We start from the raw sequence: 14896 nt of genomic DNA, 5'->3' as shown, positions 1-14896 counted from the left end.
TATAAATCCTAAGATAGCTATAATATAATTATTAATTATATTGTAGCTATCTTAGGGTTTATTTTACAGGTAAGTATTTATTTTTAAATAGGAATAATTTATTAAAGTATAGTGTAGTGTTAGGTGTAATTGTAACTTAGGTTAGGATTTATTTCACAGGTACATTTCTCTTTATTTTAGCTAGGTAAGCTATTAAATAGTTAATAACTATTTAATAGTTATTGTACATGGTTAAAATAAATTGAAAGTTACCTGTCAAATAAATATAAATCCTAAAATAGCTAGAATATAATTATTATTTATATTGTAGCTATATTAGGGTTTATTTTAAAGGTACGTATTTAGTTTTAAATAGGATTCATTTAGTTAATAAGAGTTAATTTATTTAGATTTATTTAATTAATATTTAAGTTAGGGGGGCGTTAGGGTTAGGGTTAGGTTTAGGGGTTAATAATTTTATTACAGTGGCGGCAGCGTAGTGGGGGGCAGGATAGGGGTTAATAAATTTATTATAGGTGGCGACGGTGTAGGGGGGGCAGGATAGGGGTTAATAGGTTTAATATAGGTTGCGGCGGGTTCATGGAGCGGCGGTTTAGGGGTTAAACTATTTATTTAGTTGCGGAGAGGTGCGGGATCAGCAGGATAGGGGTTAATAATTTTATAATAGAGGGCGACGGTGTAGGGGGGGCAGGATAGGGGTTACTAGGTATACTGTAGGTGGCAGCGGTGTCCGGGAGCGGCGGTTTAGGGGTTAATACATTTATAAGAGTTGCGGCAGGGTCTAGGAGCGGCGGTTTAGGGGTTAGTAACTTTATTTAGTTGCGGGGGGCTCCGGGGGCGCCGGTATAGGGGGTAGAACAGTGCAGTTTAGTGTGAGTGCTTAGTGACAGGCTAGCAATAAAGCTGGGAAAAAGCCGAAGGGCAGCGAGATCGGATGAGTGATAACTGTCACAGTCCGCTGCTCATCGCCCCGCGGCTTTTTGACAGCTTTATTTGATAACTTAGGCGAACGTATTCAAGGTCCGCGGCGGCGAAGGTAGGTGAGCTTAGGCGGGCGTATTGGGCCGGCGAAGCCAGAAAAGTAGACGGCTTGATAACTACCCCCCATAACCTTTTATGATATAAGCAATAACATGTGATGTTTGAAGATGAAATCAAGTACATGAACTGAATAAGTAAAAACAGTAAATGTCATTGTACATATAGAAACATTACTAGCATAAAACATGATAAATAAATGCCACATAATTGAGCTGAAGAAATAACAACAGCTTAAAATGAAAAGAACACACTTAGCTTTGTAGAATTAAGTTTCAGGGCATCATAGTTTCTACAGTAACATCAGAGTCAGGATCAGAATGAGACATCTCGCAAAATGTAACAGAAAAAGAAAAATAACATTAGGCAAAATATTCATTTTCCACAATGTAACAGTTTCAGTAGATAGAAAAAACAAAGATAGTATTTTTTTTATTTATTTTGTTTTAAAACAAAAAAATAAAATAAAAAAGCAGGCATAATAACTTAAAAATTCATGAAAACAGCGAGCAATAGAGGGAGAGGGGTAAAATAACGACATTTTGGCACCAAGAATGACGCATTACGCAAAAGGAAGTTAAAAATTTTTGGCGCAAAACTAACACCAGAAAATGACACAACTCGTGTCACAACAAACGCGATTTCACGGCAAAACAACTAGCATCAACAAAGACGCAGGAAATGCCGAAATGAAGCAATAAAAAAAAGCATGTTGCGTCCTCGCGGGCCTAGATTTGCCAGTGAAAAGATGAAAAACAAGTCAAATTAGAAAAAGACTGAACCCCAGGTAAGAAAAAAGTTTAAATACACTTCCCAAACATGATTCCTATACTGAAACTGTTTAGACTGCAAAGGGAAATACACATAGACCTGACTCATGGCAAATATAAATAAATACATATATTTAAAACTTTATATTAATACATAAAGCGCCAAACCATAGCTGAGAGTGTCTTAAATAATGATACATACATACCGAAAGACACCCAACCACATATAGCAGATAGCCAAACCAGTACTGAAAACTATCAGCACAGGTAATGGTATATAAGAGTATATAGTCTATCTGAAAAGGGAGGTAGGAGATGAATCTCTACGACCGATAACAGAGAACCCTTGAAAAGATTTCCTGTGAGAGAAACCATCAAATCAATAGGCGATACTCTCTTCACATCCCTCTGAAAAACACTGTACTCTGAGAGGAATTGAGCTTCAGAATGCTTAGAAGCGCTTATCATAGAAGAAATCATCAAAATCTAGCACAAACTTACTTCACCACCTCCATAGGAGGCAAAGTTTGTAAAACTGAGTTGTCGGTGTGGTGGGAGGTGTATTTATAGGCCTTTGAGGTTTGGGAAACTTTGCCCCCTCCTGGTAGGAATGTATATCCCATACGTCAATAGCTCATGGACTCTTGCCAATTACATGAAAGAAGACTCTGTATGCTTCACAGACTCTACCAACCTTGACAAATATTTAGCCACAAATAAAGTCGCTAAAAAAGAGCACTGAATTACTGACTCAAGGCATGTATACAAACAATATATAACAACTTTACTTAAAAAGTGCCCAATCCATAGCTGAGAGTGTCTTATATAATAAAAGTATATACTGACCGTGTAAGACACCCATCCACATATAGCAGACAGCCAAACCAGTACTGAAACATATCAGCAGAAGTAATGGTACAAGAGTATATAGCAGACAGCCAAACCAGTACTGAAACATATCAGCAGAGGTAATGGTACAAGAGAATATAGCAGACAGCTAAACCAGTACTGAAACGTATCAGCAGAGGTAATGGTACAAGAGTATATAGCAGACAGCCAAACCAGTACTGAAACGTATCAGCAGAGGCAATGGTACAAGAGTATATAGCAGACAGCTAAACCAGTACTGAAACATATCAGCAGAGGTAATGGTACAAGAGTATATAGCAGACAGCTAAACCAGTACTGAAACATATCAGCACAGGTAATGGTACGAGAGTATATAGCAGACAGCCAAACCAGTACTGAAACATATCAGCAGAGGTAATGGTACAAGAGTATATAGCAGACAGCCAAACCAGTACTGAAACATATCAGCAGAGGTAATGGTACAAGAGTATATAGCAGACAGCTAAACCAGTACTGAAACATATCAGCAGAGGTAATGGTACAAGAGTATATAGCAGACAGCCAAACCAGTACTGAAACATATCAGCAGAGGTAATGGTACAAGAGTATATAGCAGACAGCTAAACCAGTAGTGAAACGTATCAGCAGAGGTAATGGTACAATAGTATATAGCAGACAGCTAAACCAGTACTGAAACGTATCAGCAGAGGTAATGGTACAAGAGTATATAGCAGACAGCTAAACCAGTACTGAAACGTATCAGCAGAGGTAATGGTACAAGAGTATATAGCAGACAGCTAAACCAGTACTGAAACGTATCAGCAGAGGTAATGGTACAAGAGTATATAGCAGACAGCTAAACCAGTACTGAAACGTATCAGCAGAGGTAATGGTACAAGAGTATATAGCAGACAACTAAACCAGTACTGAAACGTATCAGCAGAGGTAATGGTACAAAAGTATATAGCAGACAGCTAAACCAGTACTGAAACATATCAGCAGAGGTAATGGTAGAGGAGTATATAGCAGACAGCTAAACCAGTACTGAAACATATCAGCAGAGGTAATGGTACAAGAGTATATAGCAGACAGCTAAACCAGTACTGAAACGTATCAGCAGAGGTAATGGTACAAAAGTATATAGCAGACAGCTAAACCAGTACTGAAACATATCAGCAGAGGTAATGGTAGAGGAATATATAGCAGACAGCTAAACCAGTACTGAAACATATCAGCAGAGGTAATGGTACAAGAGTATATAGCAGACAGCTAAACCAGTACTGAAACGTATCAGCAGAGGTAATGGTAGAGGAGTATATAGCAGACAGCTAAACCAGTACTGAAACATATCAGCAGAGGTAATGGTACAAGAGTATATAGCAGACAGCTAAACCAGTACTGAAACGTATCAGCAGAGGTAATGGTACAAGAGTATATAGCAGACAGCTAAACCAGTACTGAAACGTATCAGCAGAAGTAATGGTACAAGAGTGTATAGCAGACAGCTAAACCAGTACTGAAACATATCAGCAGAGGTAATGGTACAAGAGTATATAGCAGACAGCTAAACCAGTACTGAAACGTATCAGCAGAGGTAATGGTACAAGAGTATATAGCAGACAGCTAAACCAGTACTGAAACATATCAGCAGAGGTAATGGTACAAGAGTATATAGCAGACAGCTAAACCAGTACTGAAACATATCAGCAGAAGTAATGGTACAAGAGTGTATAGCAGACAGCTAAACCAGTACTGAAACATATCAGCAGAGGTAATGGTACAAGAGTATATAGCAGACAGCTAAACCAGTACTGAAACGTATCAGCAGAGGTAATGGTACAAGAGTATATAGCAGACAGCTAAACCAGTACTGAAACGTATCAGCAGAGGTAATGGTACATGAGTATATAGCAGACAGCTAAACCAGTACTGAAACGTATCAGCAGAGGTAATGGTACAAGAGTATATAGCAGACACCTAAACCAGTACTGAAACGTATCAGCAGAGGTAATGGTACAAGAGTATATAGCAGACAGCTAAACCAGTACTGAAACATATCAGCAGAGGTAATGGTACAACAGTATATAGCAGACAGCTAAACCAGTACTGAAACGTATCAGCAGAGGTAATGGTAGAGGAATATATAGCAGACAGCTAAACCAGTACTGAAACATATCAGCAGAGGTAATGGTACAAGAGTATATAGCAGACAGCTAAACCAGTACTGAAATGTATCAGCAGAGGTAATGGTACAAGAGTATATAGCAGACAGCTAAACCAGTACTGAAACATATCAGCAGAGGTAATGGTACAAGAGTATATAGCAGACAGCTAAACCAGTACTGAAACATATCAGCAGAGGTAATGGTACAAGAGTATATAGCAGACAGCCAAACCAGTACTGAAACGTATTAGCAGAGGTAATGGTACAAGAGTATATAGCAGACAGCTAAACCAGTACTGAAACATATCAGCAGAGGTTATGGTACAAGAGTATATAGCAGACAGCTAAACCAGTACTGAAACATATCAGCAGAGGTTATGGTACAAGAGTATATAGCAGACAGCTAAACCAGTACTGAAACGTATTAGCAGAGGTAATGGTACAAGAGTATATAGCAGACAGATAAACCAGTACTGAAACGTATTAGCAGAGGTAATGGTACAAGAGTATATAGCAGACAGCTAAACCAGTACTGAAACGTATCAGCAGAGGTAATGGTAGAGGAGTATATAGCAGACAGCTAAACCAGTACTGAAACGTATCAGCAGAGGTAATGGTAGAGGAGTATATAGCAGACAGCTAAACCAGTACTGAAACATATCAGCAGAGGTAATGGTACTAGAGTATATAGCAGGCAGCTAAACCAGTACTGAAACGTATCAGCAGAGGTTATGGTACAAGAGTATACAGCAGACAGCTAAACCAGTACTGAAACGTATTAGCAGAGGTAATGGTACAAGAGTATATAGCAGACAGATAAACCAGTACTGAAACGTATTAGCAGAGGTAATGGTACAAGAGTATATAGCAGACAGATAAACCAGTACTGAAATGTATCAGCAGAGGTAATGGTAGAGGAGTATATAGCAGACAGCTAAACCAGTACTGAAACGTATCAGCAGAGGTAATGGTAGAGGAGTATATAGCAGACAGCTAAACCAGTACTGAAACGTATCAGCAGAGGTAATGGTAGAGGAGTATATAGCAGACAGCTAAACCAGTACTGAAACGTATCAGCAGAGGTAATGGTACAAGAGTATATAGCAGACAGCTAAACCAGTACTGAAACGTATCAGCAGAGGTAATGGTACAATAGTATATAGCAGACAGCTAAACCAGTATTGAAACATATCAGCAGAGGTAATGGTACAAGAGTATATAGCAGACAGCTAAACCAGTACTGAAACGTATCAGCAGAGGTAATGGTACAAGAGTATATAGCAGACAGTTAAACCAGTACTGAAACATATCAGCAGAGGTAATGGTACAAGAGTATATAGCAGACAGCTAAACCAGTGCTGAAACATATCAGCAGAGGTAATGGTACAAGAGTATATAGCAGACAGCTAAACCAGTACTGAAACGTATCAGCAGAGGTAATGGTAGAGGAGTATATAGCAGACAGCTAAACCAGTACTGAAACATATCAGCAGAGGTAATGGTACAAGAGTATATAGCAGACAGTTAAACCAGTACTGAAACATATCAGCAGAGGTAATGGTACAAGAGTATATAGCAGACAGCTAAACCAGTGCTGAAACATATCAGCAGAGGTAATGGTACAGGAGTATATAGCAGACAGCTAAACCAGTACTGAAACATATCAGCAGAGGTAATGGTACAAGAGTATATAGCAGACAGCTAAACAAGTACTGAAACATATCAGCAGAGGTAATGGTAGAGGAGTATAATGTCGCTCTATAAAGGGAGGCAGCAGATGAATCCCTGTTACTGATTACAGAGAGCCTTATGAATAGATTTCCCATAGGCTAAAACATGGTATCATTAGGCAATACTCCCTTCACATCTCTCAGACAAACTCTGTATTTAGAGAGGAACTGGGCTTCAATATGCTTAGAAGCGCCTATCACTGAAGAAATCAACCACATCATGCTTCACCACCTGTAAAAACTGAGGTATGAGTGAGGTGGGAGATGTATTTATAGGCATTTAAGGTTTGGGAAACTTTGCCCCCTCCTGGTAGGAATGTATATCCCATACGTCACTAGCTGATGGACTCTTGCCAATTACATGAAAACAACTAGTAAAACAAGATTGCATCTGGCCAAATGGGACAAACTCAGGTACCACGTCAAGGTCTCTCCGAATAGCCGGTTCCGGAGAGTGCCAGAAGCAGATGAATTTAGCAAGTAAGGTGAGCTGGAGCAGAAGTAATCTAGTCACTTTGCTATTTGTGCTTAACAGATACAACAGGCGACAAGGTGAGCTGTGATTACACAGAAAAACGGGGCATTGATCCTAACTCTTTCCTGAGGAGGTGATTATTATATGTACATTGTAACACAAAATATCATTTAAAGTATCCGTTGAGTATTGCACGTGTATTTCTGTGCTCGCTACATACGATTGCTATAATTTGTATTACTAGCATCAATTCTTAAGTGACAACAGAATAATCTATTTGTAGCAGATATGGAGGCTTGTGTTATTTTACAGAGTCAAGCTTTATTAATATTTTAGGATTTAGTTCGTTAGTATTCAACAGACACCGGTGTCTTTAGAATTTTACTGTGATTTAGTGTTTATGCAATAAAATTTTAATACGAATATTTTATTATTCATGTTTACAATTAAAAATAAAAATAACAATTTCTTGCTATATACAGCCGAATCTTGACTATTTCATCATATTATCTGAACAGACTGCCTTTGGCGCCCCCCACAACCTGTGTATTCTAGTGCTGCACCCTGTGAGAAGTGCAACCAGTGGGTTAGGCTATTACTGTTCTAATAAGACACTCTTTTTAATACCTTAATATCCAATGACCAGACTGGAGTTCTATACGGAGTCATGTATCATTTCGCACTTACCTTTCTCCCTTTTTCTTTAGCCAGCTGCAGGATCTGGCCCAGAGGATGGGCAGGCGGCTCCTGTGAATGTGGCCCTGGGAGCAGAAGCATAACAGGTGTCAGGGGGTCTGTCAAGGAGATGAAATCCGTCTCTGGTTTCCATGCATCTGCAAATTCAGGCCCAAGAACACAGGTGGTCAGGTGTGTGAGCATCAGGCCCAGCTTCTCCGGCTTCAGGATACGCCAAAGGATGGCTGTCTGGAAAAGTGTGAGCTGCGTAAAACGGGAGCAGGGAATGGAGCCAATTACAGTGGAGCGAAGACTGAAATACTCCTGCCACTGACTGGACTGTGTGCTGAGAGAGGATCGGATGCCTCTAAATGGTGGCAGTTTCTCCATGTAGCCCAGCTCTTCCCAAGCCTGACCAGACACCCACTGTGGTCTTTGTACACAAGAAGAAGAAGCTCCTTCACTGAAGCTATGTGCCAAGCCAAGGAAGGAGAGCCACTCCGTTACAGGGGGCTGCCCTACGGCCAGTAGAACACGTAGCACACACCTGTATTTTTGGGTGAGGCTAGGAAGCACATGTGTAAGGATACCCTGAGTGAGGATCTTCTCAGCACACAGCCCGCCTCTGAGGGCCTGGACTGCACTTTGCTTCCTCAGAGACACCCGAGCCCAGTGAAGAAATAACCAAGCATAGAAGGGATAACACTGGTTGAGGTGGGACATCTCCTTTAGCTTGCAGTACAGAAAGTGACCACCCTGAGCTGCAGATACACATGGCTGCAAACGTTCTGCTGCTTGATGCTGTAACAGCTCCACATCCTGAAGTGACTGCGTAAGTGACTGCTGCTGCCTCTCACTCTCACACAGCCTGGGAAGGAATCCTCTATCCTGCAGCAGGTGACTTGCGGAACAGGCGGTGTAGTCCAAAAGGGATTCCTAAAAGGACGAGACAACACAAGGAATCTGGAGAGAGATAAATGCAGGAATCTAACTGTATCTGCTTTAAGGATTCCCCTTATACAGTTTACTAATAAAGGGTTAGATTACAAGTGGCGCACTAAGGTTTGCTTGTAGCGCGTGTCAAAAAGAGCATGCGTATTGCAAGTTGGTAGTAAACGTGTTCGCTCGAGCGCAATTGTGATTTACATTCGTGGGTTACACTTAAAAGTACAGTTACACTCATATAAACACTATCACATAAAAATTATTTAAAAAAAAGTAATAAAAAAGTTATAAAGGCTCAAACATATATGACATAAGGTGTTTGTCAAAAAAATATAACATATACAGTACATATATATATATATTTGGGATACACCGAAATTTCGGCCACAGAAATGTTTGGGCTGAAAATGGCATTTCGGGTTATTTTGTTTTTCGTTTTTTTTGCCTGTTATTTTTGGTAAAAGTATTGTGTAGCATATTTCAGATTTGATGCCAGCCTAGAGCCGCTGTTTGAGTTCATTACTTGACTTACTGTTTTACAAATAATAATAGTTTTCTAGGACTATACTTTATTTGGATAATTGATAAAAAAAAAACTGTTAATTCTGATTCTGTTACACAGATCTAAATACTGTACAGAATAATAAAGTATATTGATATTTGTTTTAATAGGGATGCAGAAACATTTTGGCCGAATTTTTTTTTTGCTCGTTTGTTTTCTTAGTAAAATGATTGTGTAGCATATTATTGTTTTAAGATATTTTTTGTCCAATTTTAGTGTGTTACTTTCAATAAAAGTGTGGTTATTTTTTTTGCTTGCAGTTTTTCAATTAATTTTTTGTTTTCGGCCAAGTGCATTCTGGATTTTCGGGTTCGGTTTTGGTCCAGAAATTCAATTTTTTGTGCTATATATATATATATATATATATATATATATATATATATATATATATATACATACACAGACATGTAGACTTATGTTTATTTATGTATATGTGTTTTTATATAGGTATATATGTGTACATATGAATTTATAAGTGTATATATGTATCTACATCCATATATACACGTATAAAACACATCCTATATAATAAAAGGCCAGGTAGGTTTATCAGATGCAATCATGCGCAGTAGAGACTGCGCGAGGACAAACGTACCTTGCCTTGAGCAGCAGAGGTGTGTGGAAGCCGTCGTGGTGGGGGGCGTAGCTGGGCGTGCCATAATGGGGGCGTGGCTGGGGTGTCATAATGGGGTAGTGGCCAGGAGTATTGTAATGGGGGCGTGGTGGGGCGTGGCCTGGCGGAGCAGCCGTGGTGGGGGCATGGTCAAGTGAGAGAAAGAGCGCAAAACAGAGGGGAGAAAGCAAAACAGGAGGGGGAGAGAGAGAGCAAAAAGAGAGGAGGGGGAGAGAGAGAGCAAAAAGAGGAGGGGGGAGAGAGAGAGCAAAAGAGGGGGGAGAGAGAGAGCAAAAGAGAGGAGGGAGAGAGAGCAAAAAGAGAGGGGAGAGAGAGCAAAAGAGAGGGGGAGAGAGAGCAAAAGAGAGGGGGGAAACAGAGCAAAAGAGAGGGGGGAGAGAGAGAGCAAAACAGGGTAGAGAGAGCAAAAGAGAGGGAGAGAGAGAGAGAGAGAGCAAAAGAGAGGGAGAGAGAGAGCAAAAGAGAGGGAGAGAGAGAGCAAAAGAGAGGGAGAGAGAGAGCAAAAGAGAGGGAGAGAGAGAGCAAAAGAGAGGGGGAGAGAGAGCAAAAACATAAATTATGCTTACCTGATAATTTAATTTTCTTCCATGGGAAAGAGTCCACAGCCACATTCATTACTTGTGGGAAATAAGAACCTGGCCACCAGGAGGAGGCAAAGACCCACCAGCCAAAGGATCAAATACTCCTCCCACTTCCCCTATCCCCCAGTCATTCTGCCGAGGAACAAGGACCAGTGGAAGAAATATCAAGGTGAAAGGGTGCCAGAAGACTATAAATGAAAAACTCATCAAAAAACGGGCTAGGGGCTGTGGACTCTTTCCCACAGAAGAAAATGAACTTATCAGGTAAGCATAATTTATGTTTTTCTTCCTAATGGGAAAGAGTCCACAGCAGGATTCATTATACCCAAGCCAAAGAGGACACTGAATGCCAAGAACGGGAGGGTAAGAGGCGGTCAAATCTGAGGGCACCAGGACTGAACCGCATCCCATAAATAAAAAAGTCCCGGTTCATCCAAAAGCAGGGAGCAAAAACATGAAGAAAAAAGGGCCCTAAGGACACAAACAACAGTCCCAAGCCTGGGAAAAAACCACATGCAACACCACCAAGCCAAAAGGACTATCGCCCAAAGGCAAATCCCATACACACGCCCCCATAAGGGAGCACAGACCAACAACTCCCCAAAGGAAGAAGCAAGTTAGAGGGATAACTAACCAGAACCCTGTCTTCAAAAAGACAGGTCAAACCAGCTTGGAAGACTCCAGAAAGCCTCACTAGATGCCAGAAAAAAGACAGAAAGAGAACAAAAAGTATCCAGAGAAACAGAAACCCGCACAGACAACTGAGTAGCACGCCATAGTGCAGCCACAAATAAAGGGGATGTTACAGAAGCATTAGTTATTTTGTTGTGAAAAGCTTATTTCCCAGCAGCAATGCCTGAACCAGCAAGCCAGCGCCTAAGAAGGGCTCCAAGAAAACCATAACAAGTATCATTTCATAAAGAGTTAACTCTTTTTTTTTCAGCTTTTAGAAACTATTGTCTAATCACCTCTGGAGCCAGACTGCTAATTGATAAGATGAACTTGTAAACTTGTTATCTTAAGTACTGTAATCCTATTGTGGCCTGTCAAAGGACAGTGCTCTCTATCTAAATGTGTGATGGGGGATTTTGTGCTTCCCCCCCTCTCCCCCTGGGAGTGCCCTGTGTGCATGTAACCTTAATAAAAAGCAGGCTGGGCATCCCAGTCCTGAGTTCTTGTTTTGACCCTCAATCGCAGCGTTGACTCGTTTTTGTGGGCAGAAGGGTATCCTAGCTGTACTGCAGCTAAGGGAGATTATTCTATATTTGCGAGACTCATATAGAATACTATGGAAAGCAGCTTCTCCCCTCTTTAGCAATAGGGATCCAGGCTACTAAGCGGTCCATCTCTCAGCGAGACTAAGGGTAACCGTAACATTTGGCGGCAGCGGCGGGATTTTCCTGGATTTCCTAGGAGAGGTACAGAACGGATGGAGAGCGCTTACGAAAAATTGAAGCGTACAACCCTAAAGGATTTACTTGAAAGCAGAGGGGGGTACGCCAGCAACCGGCCGAGGAGAGAGCTGATCGCAGAATTGACCGAACTGGATCAGAGCTTCACAATGGCGGAAACACCGACCACGATTAGTGACGAAAAAACCAGGATTGTTCGGGAAAGGCTCTCATTATACGGGCCGAACCCCTCCATGGAATTGGTACAGCAGTTGATGGCGGAGGCGGACGAGGATATACGAGAGACTCGAGCCCACGAACTCAACCTAGCGAACGCACACCGCAATGCTGAAGCCCCGCAGGTAATCATCCCTGTCGAAAATGCTGGGAGGCCCAAGATACCCTATGCGGCATTTCGACCCTTCCTAGAGAGCGAGACAGGGATTGATGAATATTTGGCGGACTTCGAAAGGCAATGTGCCCTGCACCAGATTCCCAACAGAGAGTGGCCCACGATATTGTCTGGGAAACTATCCGGGCGAGCCCTGGAAGCCTTTCGTACTCTGGGTGCTGAGGAAGTGACACAGTATGAGCTAGTTAAGGAGACACTGTTGCGACGGTACGCTGTAACTCCGGACACGTATCGCCGACAGTTTCGGGGCACGGAAAAGAAGCCTAACGATACCCATATGGAATGGGCGCACCGAATGCGGAGAGCGGCAAATCACTGGCTGAGCGGAAGTAAAGCGGTGACTGGGGAGGAAATTTTACAATTGTTTCTCTTAGAACATTTTTATAATGGCATGGAACAGCAAGGGAAGGAATGGCTGCGAGACAGGCGGCCTTCTACCTTAGAAGAAGCAGCCAAATTGGCCGATGAACATTATGACTCCCGTCTTCACGAACCCATGAACTACCGAGCTCCAGCACGGGTCGAACCCAGAGAGGTTTACCGTGCACCCCCTCGTGCTGAATTCCGAGCCCCGGTGCCCACAGGGCCCGTCCGACACTCAGGACCACCCAATAACAGCTCTGAGCGTCCCAGACCGACTTGCCACCGATGCAAGCAACCAGGGCATTTCATGGCTAGCTGCCCCCTTAATACGCACCAGACACCCAGGAATTACAATGACCCCTCTGGGTCCTATCGTCCGGCCCGGGCCCTCTGTGTTAACCAAGAGGCCCCTATGGAGGGATATGTGGGGCCGCTTCACGAGGCAGACCCTGTATATGCTGCCTCAGATAACCGCCAGCACCATCGGCAGAGGGTATGGCTCGAGGGGCGATCTACCGAGGGATTGCGAGACACAGGGGCTACTATCACGCTGGTACAGAGTCATTTGGTGCCAGAGCACAAGCGATCCGGACAGACTGTGGCCGTTAGAGTGGCGGGGGGGGATGTGTACAAAATTCCAACAGCTAAAGTGCATCTTGATTGGGGAGCGGGAAAGGGGGCTGTGAACGTGGGCCTAATGGATAATTTACCTGCCGAAGTACTACTGGGCAACGATTTGGGCCCCATGACTTCTGCCTATGCTCCAGTATGCAACAACGAGGCGGACCCAGTGACTACACGGGCCCAAGCCCGGACGGAGCGAGAGCTTTCACCAGTGCGGGAGACACAGGTAAGACCTACCCCGACCTTGCCTGACAGGTTAGGCCCCATACCCTGGGACACCCCAGATGCTTTCGAGGCAGAGTCTAAGACTGACCCGACCTTACAAAAGTACCGGGAACGAGCAGAGACCGGAGGGGGCGGGGCAGATAACGAAACATTCTTATGGGAAAAAGGGAAACTATACCGCTGGACAGAGAAAAGGGGACAGCGTAGGCGACAGCTGGTAGTGCCCCACAAATACCGTCAAGAAATCCTCAAAATAGGCCACGACATCCCCTTAGCAGGCCACCTAGCCGTTACCCGTACCCTACACCGCATTACTCACACGTTCTTTTGGCCAGGGGTGCACGCTGACGTTAGAACTTACTGTAACACCTGCGATGTGTGTCAACGAGTAGGAAGGCGAGGCGATCACCCTAAAGCCCAGCTAGTAAATATGCCCATTGTAGAGGAACCCTTCAGCCGGGTTGCTATTGACCTAGTGGGACCACTGGCTACCCCTAGTCCCTCCGGTAAGCGATACATTCTTACCGTAGTGGACTACGCTACCAGGTACCCAGAGGCTGTCGCCCTATCCAACATACAAGCGGATACGGTAGCGAATGCACTAGTACAGGTGTTCTCCCGGGTAGGATTTCCAAAAGAAATCCTATCCGACCGAGGCACCCAATTTACGGCTGAATTGACCCAACAACTCTGGCAGGTTTGCAAAATTAAGTCCCTCCTAAGCTCCCCATACCACCCCCAGACGAACGGGCTGTGTGAGAGGTTCAATGGGACCCTCAAGCAAATGCTCAAGACGTTCACTCAGGAATACCGAGACTGGGAACGCTTCCTGCCGCACCTCCTATTTGCTTATCGGGAGGTGCCCCAGGAAACGACAGGGTTCTCTCCCTTCGAGTTGCTCTACGGAAGAAAGGTACGGGGACCCCTAAACCTGATCCGGGAGCACTGGGAGGGAGAGATGGAGGCTGACGGTGTCCCAATTGTGCCATACGTGCTGGAACTCAGGGACCGAATGGAGCAATTAGCCAAATCCGTGCGGGCTAATCTCCAGTTGGCCCAGAGAAGACAGAAAGTATGGTACGATCGGGGGGCCCGAAAGAGAATCTTCACCATAGGACAAAAGGTGTTAGTACTTAAGCCGGTGAAGACAGACAAATTGCAGGCGTCCTGGCAGGGTCCCTACCAGATCGTAGAGAAAAGGGGAGACACCACTTATGTGATAGCTAGCTGCCACGACAACAATCTTAGAAAGACATTCCATGTAAACATGCTCAAGGAATATTTTGAGCGACCAGAGAACGTGACGGCCATATGTTGTTCCCCTCAGGAAGACCCCGACAGTTTACCCATTCCAGACCTATTAGAAAAGAGCCTCCCCACAGGTATAGTGGCTCAGGTTCAGATAGGGGACCGACTTAGCCCCACTGAAAGGGAGCAGCTCAACCAACTCCTCCAGTC

The 14896-nt window shown here is 43.4% G+C and overlaps 1 protein-coding gene across 1 annotated transcript in view; it reads right to left on the bottom strand.

Moving 5' to 3' along the window:
* The window catches only part of DNHD1 (dynein heavy chain domain 1), a 1127964-nt gene that overhangs the window by 153803 nt on the left and 959265 nt on the right, over positions 1 to 14896 (bottom strand). Inside the window, exon 32 of the mRNA XM_053705693.1 lies at positions 7714 to 8637. Coding sequence (XP_053561668.1) covers positions 7714 to 8637 — 924 coding nt within the window. The remainder of the gene's footprint in view (positions 1 to 7713; positions 8638 to 14896) is intronic.

Source organism: Bombina bombina, chromosome 3, assembly GCF_027579735.1.
Source record: "Bombina bombina isolate aBomBom1 chromosome 3, aBomBom1.pri, whole genome shotgun sequence".
NCBI lineage: Eukaryota > Metazoa > Chordata > Amphibia > Anura > Bombinatoridae > Bombina > Bombina bombina.
Note: the sequence above shows the minus strand (reverse complement) of the source record. Positions and strands in the feature narration are given on the sequence as shown.